This window comes from Acipenser ruthenus, chromosome 24 (assembly GCF_902713425.1).
Source record: "Acipenser ruthenus chromosome 24, fAciRut3.2 maternal haplotype, whole genome shotgun sequence".
NCBI lineage: Eukaryota > Metazoa > Chordata > Actinopteri > Acipenseriformes > Acipenseridae > Acipenser > Acipenser ruthenus.
The window spans coordinates 5,114,109-5,132,445 of record NC_081212.1 but is presented as its reverse complement, the minus strand read 5'-3'; the positions used below and the strand labels follow the sequence as shown (position 1 = coordinate 5,132,445).

At 38.3% G+C, this 18,337-nt stretch overlaps 1 protein-coding gene across 1 annotated transcript in view; it reads right to left on the bottom strand.

The window, feature by feature from the left end:
• The window catches only part of LOC117429248 (LHFPL tetraspan subfamily member 7 protein-like), a 69,753-nt gene extending 53,040 nt beyond the window's left edge, over nt 1-16,713 (bottom strand). The window contains exon 1 of the mRNA XM_034048550.3: nt 15,873-16,713. Within this exon, the coding sequence (XP_033904441.2) occupies nt 15,873-16,190 (318 nt within the window). The 5' untranslated portion in view covers nt 16,191-16,713. The remainder of the gene's footprint in view (nt 1-15,872) is intronic.
• Between the last annotated feature and the right edge of the window lie 1,624 nt (nt 16,714-18,337).

Sequence of the window (18,337 nt, the reverse complement as noted above, 5' to 3'; positions counted from 1 at the left end):
TCCTGAGTTTGACTCGAACTGTATTCATGTATGCATGGTAATGACTCTTTCTTGTTCAGTAAGCCATGTGCTTCTTACTCTCAGGGAATGTATGTGTCTTTCATATAGAACAAGCTATTCGAAATTCAGTTTAGCTCTTTAAAATAACAGCCCTATAATACAACCCCCAGGTGCAAATAGAATAATAGCAGTAAAATAAAACAAAAAACAGAAAATGATATTTCATTACACCATAATATATATATATATAAAAAAAATTATATATATATATATATATATATATAATTTTTTTTTAATTTATTTATTTTTACAAAATAGCTAAGCAGTTCATCATTAAAGAATGCACACTGTTCATGTATTTAATTTATATTCAATAAAAACTGTGTTTTGAGCATTTATGTTTAGCCGTTTTAATATTAAATACTTGCGCACAGTTTTTACAGTTTGTTGCATTTTAATGGAATTTTTTTCTGAAGTTTTATCTCTGAAGCTGTATTTTGTTATCATACACAAGTAATCTCTTCTAGCTAATTAGGTAAGGTATTATTTCCCATTGTGCCAATTAGTCCCACTACACAAAGTTAATTGAAAGCCCAGGTTTATTTAGAAAGACAACAATGATTATTTTAATTTGAATCTTGACACTAGCTTGTTCATACAGTATGTACAACATTTTAAATGTAAACATCACAAGAAAAGCTGCTGTCACTGATACACAACAGAGTAACAGTTCCTATAGTAGCTGGCTATACAATACCCAATAAGAAGGAGCTGCCTGAAGTGATGAAAAATAGCCCAGAAACGCAATCAATTTCAAGCAAGGCGGTGCTTATATCATAAACTAATCTCTTATTCATTGTCAGAATGGTCCCTTTTAGTATGCCCAGTCTACTTGGAAAACCAAGAACCACAACTGGTATGGTAATACATTGTATATAAACACCTATATCTTTATTGAGAACGCTGTATAAATATGTTTCACCTTCAACACAAATGCTGGTTAACTTATCCCAACATTAGAATCTGATTAACACCTTGATGTTTGTGCATCACTGCCTGTTGAACTTCACAATGCCCTGGTGCAGCACATTAGCACAGGAGAAGCAGCGTGACTTCTCCATGACCCCCTCCTCCTGACGTCAGAGCAGCAGTGCAGGGCGGCTGGCTAGGCAGCCCAGGGGTGGGGCCGGAACATTGCTAAGCAGGTCAAGCAAGCTTTCCAACTAGCTGCACGGCTATACTAGGCGGTCTTCCTCACCACTGCATCAAACGGAGCTGGTGCTGTGTATGTTTTTATGGATGAAATGACAGCATCCTATTTGTCAGAAGCACACATGCTCACGCACTGGGGATCAAGCAGTAGATTTAAAGTGTCGGGCTAATCAATATTTTGCTGTAGCACAGAATACTGTATCTGTTACAGCAGAATGTATTAATGGAAATCAATACCTGTATTTTAGAGATGCAGCAGAATATTAGGTGTGTTCCATGAACCCATAAAATCATTCATCTTAACATAACAAATGACTTTAATCCCTGCATTCCCAGATATTTTTTGGACATTTATCAGCCTTCTAATAATTAGATCTGCTAAAAAAATATGTATTAATATATAAACTTGGAACACTCTGACCGCAAACAAAGAGCTTCCATAGCAAACCTGTTTCAGAGAAGAGATACCACAGAACAGCCTATATACTGCTATACTGTGCCAGTGCTTACATGGTTAACCTAATGGCTAATCAGCTCTGTTTCATGGAATGGTGCCCATTCTAGCATGACGGTTCCCATTGCAAGTCTGCTCCATGCAACACTGTACTAGCTCCCCTGGGGAGCCTGGCTCTTTAAGGACAGTGGGTAGAGGGACTGCCTGTTGAAAGTTGCAGATTTGTCTGTTTAGGCACTCATGGCCACTTCATAAATACATATACGGTATGTAAAAAGGGTGATACCTGGATCTGTTCGCTACAGCTGCACAACAAAAGGGGTCCCACAATAGCTGGTGTGATTCCCAAGGACTAGGGCATTTCGATATGTTGCTGCCTACGTGCTTGTGTGTTGTTCTTGTTTCCCTCTGTTTTTCAAACAGCAAAGCCCCAAACTGAAATCCTCAGACAGTTTGAAAGGAGGCCAGTGGAAAAGTGTGCCGGCTTGCTTTCTCTTCCATTATTATTTCATAAGCATCACAGTTAGCAGCGCTGCTTCAAACGCACCACTGGTCGGTACACTTAGATATGCTCAGCAGTCGCTCTCGCGCCATTAAATAGATGTTAACATCCTGAAGGATGGCTCTGAAGCTGGGAGGTAGCTGCTCGGAGGATGGAATCATCCTCTCAATGGTTTCCAGTAAATAATACATCAAAATGGCAGATCAAAAATGAAATTATCATTTGATCTGTTCGGATGCTTATGCGGGTGCTATTAATAACGGGGCGCTTGTCACCGGCCGGCCCCGTGTGATTGATGAGGGGTACGTCACGTTATGTGTGTATTAATAATCACGCATTTGGAGGGGTCAATTTGTTGCCACCCTTTTGCTGAAATGAAGATGCTCTTAAATTAATTTACCCCCTCCTCTTTTCTATTTGCTTTCTGCTCTCTGCTGTAAGGGCCAGATGGGACTGGGGCTTACAATACATCCATGATTCTTTTCAGAGTTTTATTTTTTATTCAAGCTGGTTGGCAGTCAAGATGAAGAGTGAAGTGAACGTGAACTTGTTTAAAAGGGGTCTGTTTTCACAAAGAGGTCACAAATAACAGCCTCAAAGCAACTCGTCTAATGAGTTCATTAATCTTCTGGTTCATTGGTGGGATAATTCTTCTAAATCTACTACAAGTATGGAACTAAATATAATCATCAAGGACTTCCACACTGCTGGTTAGAACCCTATTAGTAGCTGTTTACTATCTAGGCTACTTCCACATGTGAAACGTGCCTGGTGTATTTTAGGTGTGAACATCTACAATGCCTGCAATATCACCAAAACAAAAGCAGACAGTCATGGGTATATTTTTGTAATCTGCTCTGCATGGTTTTCCTGCAAGGCTTTGTGTACGTGGTATAAAAGAAAATATACCAAAACATAAACGAGACACTTTAAGAGCCCTCAAGATAGCAATGCCATTAGCTCTAACACAGTATGTGATGGAATTAGTATTCAGTGCAGGTATTTCTGCTTGAAACTGTTCAACCTTCCATTCAGAGCAGAATGAATACTAAATAAAGTTTAAACTCCTGAAATTGGCATTTTCATCAAAACGTAATTATTAAAAAAATGCCAGAGGAAGAACAAATTAAGATGTACAGATATTTTAGCCTGTTTCATATTACCAAAACCACAATATTTGGTCTTATTTCCATTAAAGATATTATTGCCACTGCCACTAAAGATTAATATGCATGTTTAATAACTGTCTGAACAAATACAGCCTCAAAGAAACCCATTAGAGAAACTGGAAAACTTTTCATTTATAGTCTCTCTCTGTATTTCATATGCATCAGCCGAGACATTTCAGCTATTTTCTTATCGAATTCTCTACTGATGAGAATTCAAGTTATAAATAAACACTTTCACAGAACACATACAGTAGTCTACATATAAGTGACTGTAATAAGGATGGGAACAGCTCAGCTGAATTCAATAAAACTTTGCATAGAAATGAATTACATGAAGTTACGCTGCATAATGGACTGTGATTCAAAGTGCTGACACTTCCTGGTTTGAGGTGCTGTTTGACGTTTCTCACATACATTGTTCCCATGACACTGCAAAACACATGAACTTGAGGATATTACAGTGAAGCCTTACCACAAAAGATATCTCAGAGCATCGCTGGGGGTGATTAAGGAGTCCTGTTTGTAGCCAGTCCTGTCTGAGACAGGTTTGCACCTCCGATCCCTGAAGCAAGTCCACAATCAATTAGCGCTAATTAAAAACGATGCAAGAAATAAACACAAGAGCCTCTAAGCTACAGCATCCTGAATTTGAAACGACTCTCCTGAAATAGTTTGTCACAGAGAGTACAACTTTAATTAATCAGCCTGGACCGAAGCTGGCGAAAGCCCTGAAGCAGAAAACAAATGAATAAATTACCGCCGCTTTGAGCACAAGCATATCTGATTGGCAAGTTGAAAACCTACTTATCATCACAAATAAATGACTCAAAACACAGACACACACACACACTCTGCTACACAAAGTACTACCACATTAAAAATGCCTGTCTTTTCATTAGAAGGTTTCATGACTTGTGGTTTTCGTTTCAAACGGCCAGCCAGGCACTTTTGCGAGTCATTAGCCACATAGTCATCCACTGTAAACACCAACGAAACAGAACAGGATAAGGTAGCAGGTCATGTGTTTGCTGGTCCAGACAGTTATCCAAACTGGTTTGCCTGAATTGTTTTTTTAAAAAAATTTTAGCAGCAAAAAAATGGCAACGAAAAGTTATTTGTTCTAAAGATACTGTGGAGAATCTGCACTGCAGTGTTGACACAGTAAGGTCTATGTGGCAATACTAAAATAAACTTATAATACAATACAATGACAAACATTTCGACTTTCTTAATGCTTGAAGACAACCAGAACGTTTTCAAGTCTACGTTTATCGTTGAATTGTGTAAGTTTCTTTTAGTATTACTACATATACCACCATTGCATGTTTTAGAAATACAGTACATGGAAGACTCCTAGTCGAAACACATGTCATTGACTTTATAGGTTTGTAGTTCTATATACAACCATTTATAGTTATGGATGAAATAGTTTTATGGTCACAGTTGGTGTACAGATGAAGAGGTTCCACAGCATATTTGAAACTGCAAATAAAATATATGCTATAAAATATAAAATATATGCAGCTATTACTGTATGGTAAGTGAAGGCATTAGAGGGACAATGATTAATTGGCTTTGAGTTCGGGGGGATATGAATCTGGACACTCATAACGACTTACTGATTAAATTGCATTTAAATGATGACACTGTAGCAATATTCTGAATGCACCTGCTTCCTGCATTCCTAACCGATGCTGAGACCTGGGAGGAGTCAGTCGATCTAGGATGCCTGGAGTCCTCTTTCCTTTTTCGGGGGGTCTGAACACAAATGTTTGAAAGCGTCAGTTGAAGTTTATATAGAATGGGTAATCCATCTCTAGGCATCTCTGCAGCGGCAAAGTGTTGATTAACCAATCGTGAGGGACGTGTTTGAATTAGTTTTTCACTGTCCTAAACTTATTCTTGATGACGATGAATGGGAAAGCAGTGCTGAATCTTTTACTGTGTTACCGTCTTCACTGCAAAGTATAATGGAAAAGAATGAAACATTTCCAAAGCACTACACAAAAAGCACATTATCGGTGCAAAAGACATTAATAGACCCCCAAAGGTTCCCCGATGTCCTGGTCTGCAAAGACACACAATCAGGATTGGCCACCCTCATGAAATGCATAAAATGCATTCAATTATTTGTGCCATGGACAGGCTAGGTTCACAGCAATGGCACAGTATCTCATTATATTAAATTGGTGCAGCATACTACAGGTCAAAAGACACCCAGTGGATTACAGAAATTAATACACTGGCATAGTTTTATAAGGGGTATATGGGATGGAAACTAATGTCAACTACATGCATTACAGGTGTCAGCAAATGCAGGTGACCAGGATGTACCATAAGCACCTCTTAACCAAGGTCCACAATAGATGAGAGGTGTAACATCTGTTCTAAAGTGGTGAAGACCCAGCAAAGTCAACAATTACTATACAAATGGGTCTAGCAGCTATTCAAGCATTGCCGCCGACTCTCACTAGACTTCCCTTCAAAGAAAGCAAAGATCATTGTGATCAAAAGGGCATGTTCCATTTAGTTTGCCTGATAAACACATGTTCCTCCTGCCTCTATCGAAAAGAGCTGCTGAATCACAGCAAAGGTTACAAGGTGCGATAGGGGAAGCTATTTAGGAAGGCAATAAATGCCCTTTTGATAAAGCAATCTGGTTCAGATGAGGTTAATTCCAGATCATTAAACCCTGTTTTTAAAGATTAAATCATGGATTAAGAAGGTGATCTTCAAAAGCAAATTACTTTTGAATATTTGGAACCCTTTAAATATTGAGGCGATGAAAAAGTTCAGTCTCTATTAAATGGTCTGTGTGGTATGACCTGGAGGAGGCTAGGGGTATAAGTCCGGAATCTCTTAAAGGCTAGAACTCATGCCTATTTATTGTATTATTATTATTATTATTACTTTAAATCTTGTGTTATCTTGTCTTTGTTTTGTTTTTTATGTATGTGCATGTACATGGATATGTACTGTATACTGTATCTATATGAATATGTTTTCTATGTCTATTTTATTGTGTTGAGAGTTTACATAATCTTTCATTTGATGTTGTTTGTCAGTATTTTTTTTTTTTCGGTTTTGTCTTTTTCTGTACATTGGCCAAAGCAAAAATGTTAATAAAGAAAATGTTGAAAAAAAAAGCTAATTTCTCAAATCAGTTTAATAATGTCCACACGTGAGTGAAAAGATTTGATGGTGGCCATTTTAATATTGGTGACAGGGAAACCTGTATAAAATCCTTCTAGACTGAGGGACCCCCATTATGAGAATATATTGAAGAAACACAACCCAGGACTACTGACTTCAAAACAAACAGTAAGGGAAATATACAAATGCAATTAAAATGACATTTGAAGCAACATCTGCTAAGAAATAATAATAATAATAATAATAACTAACTCTTTAAGAATATGGGGTATATTCAATTGGCTTATACAGTGACGGATCTAAATAATTCAATCAAGGTTATTAAAATCGTTCAACAGTGACTGTTTTGTCTCTGGTTTATTTCTGTCTGTACAATATGAAAAAGCTCAGGAAGGTTTATATTTGAATGATTTACATGATGACAGGATTTCAATCTCCCGTGGTTTATCTCAAGTGAAGTGACCAGCATGTTCCGGATTACATAACCCCCAAACACACCCCTGTGTGTTCCAGGAATATATACGCAATAAACAACAAAATGATGACAACTTTCATTACAGCTATTTAAATCTGTTCTCAAAATAGCAACCAATAAATTCCCAGAGTCAAATTCAAAGTGCATTTGCTCTTTGTGTGTTAAATGCTGCCAGTTTTACAGCAAACAATAAATCAGCTTAATTCTCCCTCTAAATCAGTTGTTTGGCCGTGACCTGTACACTTACTGTAAGGCAATAAATGCACCTAATGGAAAATAATTTTAAACGTTTGCATGTATCACTTTTTAAATACAGCACAACACATACACAGTACAGCTGTGGCCAAAAGTTTTGCATCACCTAGAATTTTAGGACTGGGACATACTTTAAAAAAATAAATAAATAAACTATACAAACATAATTTCGATTATTATAGTAGATGACGTGTTCTGTCTTTCCTGTAAAAAGCGAATTCAGAACACTAAAGAGGTTTTATTGTTTTAGTTATCAGCTAAAGAGATAAAAAAGCAGCACTAGCTATATTTAGTACAGCCAGAAAACCCCTAACATAGGCACAAACTGGGTCCAAAGTACAGTATGTATCTATTTTTATCTGTATGCAAACAAAGCTGGTCTAGAGTTACTCAGCAGTAGTTAAAGGCAGGATTAGTAACGGTCTCCTCTAAAAAACATCCAACAGCAGGAGTCTGAACCATCAAGAATAAAACATTCTGTTGAGAGTCTTTTACAAAATGAAATCCTTCTTGATTGAGTTGTCTAAAGCCAAACACAGACATATTTGTACAAGAGAAAATATCTATTGAGGGGATAATGGTGTTGCTGTGGCGTGTAACAAGGTGGTAATGGAACTCCCGAGTCAATATTTGAATGAGGGAGTTCCATTATTAAAGAGGAACACAGCACGGCAGCATCATTATCACCATTACACTGCGGTACCATCAAGACCAGCACAGCTCTCAGCAGCCTAAGGGATGTAAACAGGTAATGCAAGCAAAACCGACAGCAATTCAGCCAGTTATCCATTCCGTAGAGCAAGCAAACATGAAGATTGAGGTGCGATTAATGAGAGCCAGATCAACAGTGAGCTTTGTTTGCTGTGTTGTATAGTATAATCACAGACCAGTCAGATACAGACCAGAATCAAACAACAAGGGTTGCAGTAAAAGACTATGAGTGGGGCTCAGCTCAGGATTACATGCAGTGGGTAATAGTTTGAATCCATCTATTATAACCAGGAATGGACACAGAGTGTCTTCAGTAATGAGCAGGAATAATCAAGGATGAACCTGTATAAAATACCATCAAACTGAAAGGCCACGTTTGACATCCAGTCTGATGGGAGTAACACAGCCTGCCTGTCTCCGGCAACACTTTTTAAATTACATATTGAAATGTAAAGCCGTCCACTTCCAAAAGAGGGATGCATATGCTAATGAGACAGGAGTAAGGGTAAGGCCTTCTGACCTGATTTCCCACGCGGTAACCTGTCAAAACAAAATGATTTGTGATCCTTCTCTGTTTCAGACCCTGGTCCCTTTTTCAACCTTTCAGATTGTGTCCACCTTCATTACGGTTTTCACCTCAGGAGGCGAGACATTTACACAGCGTCTGCGGGTGGACTCCCCGATTTATTGATCTAGGAACAAAAAGCTGATGTCTCCAAGTCCAGGCTAATATTGTGCTTTACTTTTCCCTTGATTTACATTGCTTGTGATGAAGTTCAATTCACAGAGCAGTTCAGTCTTCATGCCCATCCAAACCCACCACCTATCTTGCCTCAAACATTGCCCACGGCCAACTGTGATAAATTAAGTAGTGGCTTTAGTGTTTATTATTACAATAAACTGAGATAACCAAATTCTTTTCACTTGCTAGTCAAACCCAGCCCTCCAGCAACTTTGCAACTTCTGAGGATATATTCCAGTGTAAAAAAAAAATACAGCTTGCTTCTAAAATAATTTTACAATTCCCTTGCTATAATAGGAAGCTACTAATCTGCGCACATAATTCACAGATTCACAGAATAAAGGTCTGTCTGGCTTCCAAAGCATCTAGATAAAAATGTGTATTTGAGAATACTGTGTTGTTCAGCCTATAAACCAGGCAACGCTGTCTGAGTGTGCAAAAAGATTACAGAGGAAGAAGGACTTTTTTATCGCTTTGAAGAGAGCAAGCGTTTCAATTATAGAAACCTTCTGATAACTGGCATTCCTCCACATGGCACCAGTAAAGTTAATAAGCTAAAAAGCACTTGACGAAATACTACCACGAACCAGTCCACCAAACTGATCTCTGACGTCTCTCAGACAGGTACACTAAACCACAACCCCTGATTCCCAAGGAGCTAGGAAAGTCTTATAGTGAAGGTCTTATTCGTTCCAAACAATTATATTATTTGTTTATTTAGCAGACGCCTTTATCCAAGGTGACTTACAGAGACTAAGGTGTGTGAACTATGCATCAGCTGCAAAGTCACTTACAACTACATCTCACCCAAAAGACGGAGCACAAGGAGGTTAAGTGACTTGCTCAGGGTCACACAATGAGTCAGTGGCTGAGGTGGAATTTGAACCGGGGACCTCCTGGTTACTAGCCCCTTTCTTTAACCACTGGACCACACAACCTCAATGTACACATGCGAGTTCATACCCATGGTACACAATGGCGGGCCCAATTTTAATCTCTATATCTAAAATATGTGGTGGTACTTAGATCCACCTCTGTTTAAATCACTGCGTCAAGGATATAAGCAAATACGATTGAGGATAAGAAAACACATCTATCGAATCAGCACTTACTCGCAATTCTATCATCAATACTTATCATTCTTAACTGAGAATAACATATTTAACAAATTCAATCAGCATTGGAGTCTATTTTAATAATCTAAATTCCGTCACTATACACCGTATATATGTCTAAATTATTAAAATAGCCGCTGTTAATTAATAATGTTCGAAAAACATAATTGTTCATAAAAAGCTTGCAAAGTTTTGGTAAGGGAGTTCTATGCTACTGTCCTTTATATCTTAATATAGTATTCATTCTTTCCAACAGTGTTCCAATAGAAATCTGAATCACTGAAATGACTGAATGAATGAAGGTTAAAGAACCAAAATTATACAACAGAAGGAACTTTGAAAACATACCATACTGTAAATTGTGAAAAAATCAAAAAATCAATGAAAAGTCTGTAAGAAAAGAAAGCAAGCCTCAGACTCCTGATGCCTGGCCCTACACGGCCATTCAGCCCGATTGTGTGGGATTCATCCCATAAAACATCTTTAAGGATCCGCAACAGACCCTGTAAAAGTCTCTCATTTCTGTATTTCCATTCAATTCAGAGATGAAACCAGTTCATCCATCAATTTATTAGGAAGCTAGCAGGAGGCAATAAACTCCAGCTCAGGGTTCTTTTCAGCGGCCAAGGAGACCTTAATAGGTTCTGACACAGAAGACTGTTACTGTCTTTACTTTATGTGTGGACTTGAAGATTTCACCCCTGGAATTTTAACAGCCACACTGCAGACGTGACACTCCTGAATCACCTAATGCCAGTTCACATGCCCCTAATTTAGTAGATGTTGGTAAACATCCACAGATACCTAATGCCTTTGCCCTCTTGTCATCTTGGGCTTGAATCTCAGCTAATCTAAGAGTATCTGCCTACAGTAAGTCAATCATCCACTTGAGGAGATCTCACTCCCTGTCAGTCTTGGTACTGGGAGACACAAGGGTGAGGATGGGAAGAGAGAGGATCCTGGTGACTGACATCACTACAAGGACATTCCAAAGAAGCAGCAGCAACAACAACAACAATTCACATTTCTATAGCGCCTCTCATCACAAGGATCCCAAACACTTCACACACATACAACTAACAATTAAACCTTTGAATTAAAAACAGTCTAACACACAATTTAATAAAACAGAAATGTAAAAAGAGATTAAAATGTGGTTGTAATTGAAAATTTTGAACAACTAAAAGGAGTCTAAAACTAAAATCTAATTAAAAAATTGCAGTTTTGATTGCGAAATAGAAAAAAAAACAACTAAGAATAAAATAAAAGCCTTGGGTTTCCTGGCCCTGTTTGTACAGTACATTCTGTTCAAAACACAAAAAAACATGAGTCAGAGTTGCTGTGGACCCACCCGATGGAATGATCTTATTCACTGCTATACAGTACACAGTCTTTACACAGATATGTGTTGCAGTCACTTATAAAAAGTGTTAGAGAGCTACTTTTTTTTTAGCTTTTCTGAAAACATTCCCAATATATTAACATTTAAGCATTCCGAAATGTTTAATCATTAAGTTTCAATGTTTGGGGAAAATAAACGAAAACTATTACTCTAAAATAACTCTTGCTCAGAGAGTGGAACTGCTTGGCTGGCCCTGTTTCAACACACTATATCCCCTGGCTTGTGCCTCGAGGGAAGGTCCCAAATAGACAGCCAGAAAGAGTGATTAATTGGGAAAAAAAATCATTTGCTGGGCTGAACACTTAGCAGCTTGATTCACCCTGAAAAGCAAAAAAAAACAGGAAAGTGGTTGCTAAAAGAAGGGATGCAGGGAAGGTCTGGTAAGATGATGGAGAGTGTCCAGACAGCAAAGACTGGAATTAGCACATCAGTGCTACTCCCATAGCCATCACTGCAAGACCTTAATGAGGGCTGAGGACGTTTTAATGGATACCACACAGTAATCGCTTTTCACATTTTAATTGTTAGCATTATAAATCACTGATATAATCCCTGAACCACTTGGGTAGAGCGTTAAATGTTTTTAGCCATCGATAACTGTCTGGAAGAATATCATGATAAAGATTATCTGACAAAGGCTGGGTTTTTTTTTTTTTTTTTTTTTAAACGAATTCACACTTTCATTTGTCAAGCTCAGAAAATAAATAGTGGGTGCTGGGGATATATGAAGCTGCTGTCCTAAACTGGTGTGTTTTTCAGCTTTTGCATATTACACATTAATGATCGCGATTATCACAGCTTTGGTTATTAAATGCTTCTTTAAAACCACTATAAAAAGGAGAGCAGCAGCATAACACAACGATAAACAATAAGGAAATTATGATTTAGGAACCTGATGTAATGTCACGGATCATTTCACATCTGTTTAAGTTATTATGATCTGTGACAGATCATTTGACCAATTATAAGCCTTTACAATATTGTTTCCTAGACATTAAGTAAAGACTATTAAAACAATGGTCGATAATAATATCCAGTAACAGTTTAAGAGTATAGGCAAAGATATGCTGGAGACAACAAAACCTAGTGGATTTTATGAAGCACAGCGGCTAGAATACGCGCTGTCCATGTAGCAGCGAGGAGGACTGTTGATGAATATCTCTTTTTAAATGCAAATTTGCAGTATAAATAAATCAGCACATTGAAGATACTTCATTCTGGGAGCTAAATTGTTCTCAGGGGAGTTGAATAAATTGCTGATCGGCACGATTTTTTATGGAAATTCCTAAATTGAATAACTGTCCACTCCTGAACAGAGACCGAAGATGAGTCTCTCTCAGACCATCGGAATGCACTGTGTTTTATTAATATACATATATACTGTACACTGACTATATATATATATACACACACACACACACACAGTGCATATTTAGTTTAGAAAATGACACCTGGCATTCTGTGCACTCTGTTGTTTTTAATTTGATCATTTATTTATAAGCCATATACAGAATGTCTCTTGGGTGACTGAACAGATACAAATGAATCACAATAGCATTAACTCCATCATTTTGTATTGTGCAAAGTATAGGAGTGAAATACCAGGATCATCTTATCTAATTTGTTCTTCTTTGGGAGATTCACTGTCATCTTCTGTTTCAGTCACTACACTGTGGTGACTGTGGCCTCACAAGAACTCTCAGCATCGTGTCTAACCTTTAAGAACACCTGGCACACCACAGTGTAAACAACTAACCTGTCCCTCTGCAACACTGCCTCCAGTGGATGTAAGAAATACATCATAAGAAACCACGGATACAGGCTAAAACAGGTTAAAATACAGGCGTACTTTCACATTTGGAGTTTCAAGAGTTGTCTGCCTTTCTGAGTAGCTTCAATGACTTCTTACTCTTACGAGTCTCCCTCAAGATCAAGAACCACTTATTATGAGCTTATCTCAGCGCTGAAGGAACACTTATTGCAAGTGAAGCCCAAGCTGGTAAAATGCATTGCCTTAATGCACTGGCCTTTTAACAGTCAGCATGGGCCCGGAACCCAGCCAAGTCACAAATGACCAAGAACACTCTTTAATGTTTACTATGCTAATCTAGAATGCCTGCTATAAAGTGGAATGGGTTTTGGCATGCAGCAGGGACAGGACTGAGACCAGCTGGACTCATTGCACTGCTTAACAGGCGATACCCAGGGCAGTTAACCCTTTCCTTTCCAGGATTGTCTTTCTGCAAGAGTTCCGCTGAACTGTTTCCTACAATGCAGCTTTGTGATGAAGTAGTCAGAAATGCAGAAAACAAATATGAACAGTAAGCTTACCCTAACCCCAACCCACCCCCATGTCTAATAAAACATGTTCTTCAAAAGGATCACAGGCTATTTAGTAATATCCATATAACTTGGTAATTGCACACAGTCATCTAATTTTACTGGGTACTATTATGCAGTTTACTTCTTAATTTGACGAGATATGTACTGCTGGGTGTCAGTAGCATTTAGGTAGTACAAGCATGTAGCAACTAAAGCACATAGCTCTGTGGTATTTGATAACTGGAACAAAAGTGCCTGCTGCTAGCTAAAAAGGGTCAGAAATGTCAACATTTTCTGTTTCAACAAATCCTTAGTCTTTATCTGACTAGGTTTGTTCCTATTTGCTTTCCTGATCTGATTGATGCCAGTGTTTTCACAGTGAAGTCATGTGCAAATACATATTCATATTGTGCTTTCTTAAGTACTCAAGCTTCAAGTGTGCAAACCTACCGCTCAGATACTGTGATTCATAATTAATGCACTGCATGGAGCCTTGGGCATGAGAATTCTTTGATTTCAGTTTGCTAGGACATTGTCCAGAGTGATGATTTCACATTTTCTCCTGTAATAATACGGGGCGTTGTTAATAAATCACTGTCAGTTTGATATATATATATATATATATATATATATATATATATATATATATATATATATATATATATATATTACACATACACAGTATAATAGGTAGTACTTTATTTTATAAGATTTTATGACATGAAACTGATGCCGCTGGTGTTGGTGGGAAAGGGGCTGTGAAACAACGCCCACTAGTGGCAATGAAAAGGACTTTTGTCATACGTAACAGGGGTGGGTGCTTATCTGCGGATGACATTTCTGGGCACTGGTCCAAGCGCAGAATGCTGTTGCTCCAGTGTCTCCTGTGCAACTCCCCAGTAATGTTGTTGAAGCTGACACCCTGGGATCCTTCAAGAAGCTGCTTGATGAAATTCTGGGATCAATAAGCTACTAACAACCAAACGAGCAAGATGGGCCGAATGGCCTCCTCTCGTTTGTAAACTTTCTTATGTTCTTATCTTCTATACTGTGAATTTATAGAATGCATATATTACTTCAACTACTGTGTAAGAAACACATTGTTAATGCTGCGGCATCAATGGAGATGTAACGTTGCAATACACCAAAGCAATACAGTGCTACATTGAGCTGTGCCGTGGGATGCTGGCAAAAGATACTCGCTCACAAAAGAATGACTAGATAGTTGTGGGTGTCAATTTAACACAACACTGCCTGGTATATTAAAGTTTTAAATCATCCTGTACCCAAAGTCATGTTGAATACCTGAACTGGATTTCCACATGACCATATACCGCGGAAATAACAGGAGCAGTATGAGGTGCACAGAACAGTCATAAACAAGATGTGCTCCTCGTTCATATGTGGAGCGATTTGAATAATCCCACACACCACTCACCTACACTAGCATACTATCCATCGTACATGACATTTCCTACAGAAGATCTTCCTGTGTAACATCACAGAAGTTCAAATACAGCGTGGAATCATTACAACCACCACAGAGTACAATGTTCTTGATATATTGTTTGCGCTGCTAAAATACTGAAGCTCTACACTGTCGTGTGCTACAGCATTGAAGCCACACGGCTGTCTTTGATTGCGAGGTGCATAGCAATACAATAATATATCTATTTAAGAATAAACCCGATGAGCTATCTTACTTGAATTCTGCAGCTCAAATGCATACATACACAGATACTGTGTGTATAGCCCCTGCTTGTCATGTTTTCTATATATATATATAACAAACACTGTGAGCTCTAATTAGCTGTACGTGCAATTATCTTCCCGTTGACTTGTACATTGTCATTTCAAATTGTTTTGTGTTGTCTTGATTAATGCAATCCAATAAACCCATGTTTATTACTTGAAGCTTCAGCAAACATGTCGTAGCCTAAATAAAATATAATTGACTGGTGCGGTTTATTGTCCTGCAGTGGGCTGCATGCGCGCGCGTTACTTTAGCGGACTCTTTTTACCGTCCAGTTTGTTTTGCTCGTTTTTTAGCTGCTTGTTACAAAATAATTAGGAGGTTATGTCATCTATAAACTAGATTAAGCTCAGAAAAACATTAGCTACGAGAAACAATGTACTGCTGTGTTGATATTTTAGACACCGGTTTACAAACTATAAAAAACACATTTTATAATTGTATACGGGACACTCTCAACGGGTACTTGTATTTGTGAAGCACTTGGCTAAACACATAAGCTCATTTAACTTGGTATCGGCATCATGACACACACATCACACGAACACTTGTACGGCGTGTCTAGGATCCAACCCTGTATCAACTTTTATGACGCATTCATATTTACCTGCCATGAACTGGAAGGAATATCGGCAAATTTTCCCAGACCTCCAAAAGTATAGCAGCTGTACATGTTATCCATCGACTCAGAGCAATGCCAAAGTAACCCAAAGCTCACCGAGTCTTTGTTTTTAAGGTGATCTTTGACAATCCACGCCGGCGAGATAAAACTGAAACTGCAAATCGCAACCAAAGCCGAGGATAAGAGGACCCAGAAGCAACCCACACAGCTGAACATCCTCGGGGCTTGGGACAAGGAGCTCGGGGACATATCCAGCCCCACTCCGGCGGCTGATTTCTTCTTTCGATCCAACAGCGAGTGCATCTGGAGTTGAAACACCCGAGAAATATCCCACAACGGTTACATCAGAATCCACAGTACAATCAATACACAAATCACAGCTTCACAATTAAAAATGGGTATTTAAGTGTTTCTGTTGTTGATTAATCATCCACCATGCAACGATCTTTTGATGAATCCCTTATACGTTTCACTGAGATATAGACGAAGGTCCGGTTGAAAAAGTATAAAGTTCTGCAATAAAGAGCGAGGTGACATCTGCCACTTCCACGCGATAATAAATGTCCTGTTTAAAATTGCGAATGGATTTGGGGAAGCACACGTTTCTCCTACAAGACCCTTTGCAAACAGAACCGAACCAACAACTGCAGCCAGGATGTGCTGTACTTCCTATCCAGGGTTTAGCAGGATGAAGAACGTTAGCTCCTGTATAACTCAGCCGGGTAGTCAAACCGTGCTGTATACACGCCTGCACTCAAACACGTTGCCCGCCTCACTGCAGCTTGTTTTCTGTCGCTAGTTGCAGACAGGTGTCTCCCAGCGCCTTGGAAACATTCGGGGTGGGCGTGTCCCTTCAGAATGGCTTCATTCTTTTAAAGGTGCACTGCACACTCGGCAGGGAATAAATGTGTTTTGCTTTTCGTGAAGTAAACAAACAAAAATCGGGACCAAAGTCTTTAGGGGATACAGGAAACTTGTACAGCTTAGTAGCCGGTGCTTAAAAATAGCAAGCCAGATCCATACAACTGTCATAACACGCACAAAAACAACAACAACAACAACAACAACAACATGTTTATTTATAAATTGTATCCTCAAGACGTCTTATATTATTTATGCCACAATAAACGTTCAATAATATAGTTTAATAGAATAGCAAGACGAATAAGAAGAAAAATATATAAAACTAAAGACCCCAAATACTATTTCTTATTTAATTCTTACATTTCGGTCACTCTAATGGATTGTGTATGTATCTTTTTGCGATTGTAACAGTGCTTCATAATATGGGACATTTAAATGTAAAATTTAAAGCAATTGATTAAAACAAAACAAATAATGGTCCTAATAATTGACAGAGTGCCAGGATAGTATTTATTTAAGTCTCTAGGACTGGAGAAACCGAAGACTGTCCAGCTGACCCACATGCTCGGTCATTTTCTTCTAATCAGACTCAATCACACACAGACACATTGCTTTCACTGGTTATACTTTTATAGGTTAACATTACTTTTAGACTTACATCTAACCTTCTATTACAATGAAATACAATGCATTAGCCATGCAAACACCACCACATGAAATCCCAACATGGTACTTTCTCAACGCGCTTACTCAATGTCGGGTCCATAATGACATCATGCCCAAATCAGAGCTTTAACTAGCAGATTTTTTTTTTTTTTTTTTTTAAATCACGTTAAGAAAAACTGGAGTGTATAGGTAGACGCAATGCACACAACATCATCATCTTTTCACTGTCGACCCCGTTTTATTCTCTTACTTTACCACACAGTGCCCCATGCTGGTCAGTGAGGTTTATAATCGCAGCCTCGATCAGGGTATGTAGCCAACGTACTGTACTGTAGTTGGTTGCACAGAGTAAGCACAAATTTCTTTCTTTATTTCTTTATTTTACATACACGCGGTAAATCTGGGATTAATTTATTCTAGAACAAATAATATTAATCTGAGCCAGTGAAAGCAGTACAAGTCAAATGGCTACACCCCTCATAAAAGTGTTCTATGGTTTACCATAAATAAAGCCGAGTGAAGTGTAGTAAACCACAGTAAATGTATGGTAAAGCATTTAATAATGTTACAGCACAGTAAATGAATAGTACACATATGGGAAAAGGTAAATGGACCCAGTGTGGGCCGTGCATATTATCTTAGAATGAAACATCAATGCTTGATTTGAGCAATATTATATTTGGTTGTAATTCACTTAATATATACAATACTCAATATTATTAGTTTTATAGCTCAACTGTGGGCTGGGAATGCACCTGCCGGTAAAGTGGCAGGTAAGCACCTGCCAACCGAGATTTCAGCTGCCTGGTCCACTGTGATTTACACTGACAACAGGGAGATGCAGCTTTTAAATATTATAGTGTCAGGGATTTCATTTGCATAACAACATAATCTGCTTTTTATGGGGCGAACAAATATGC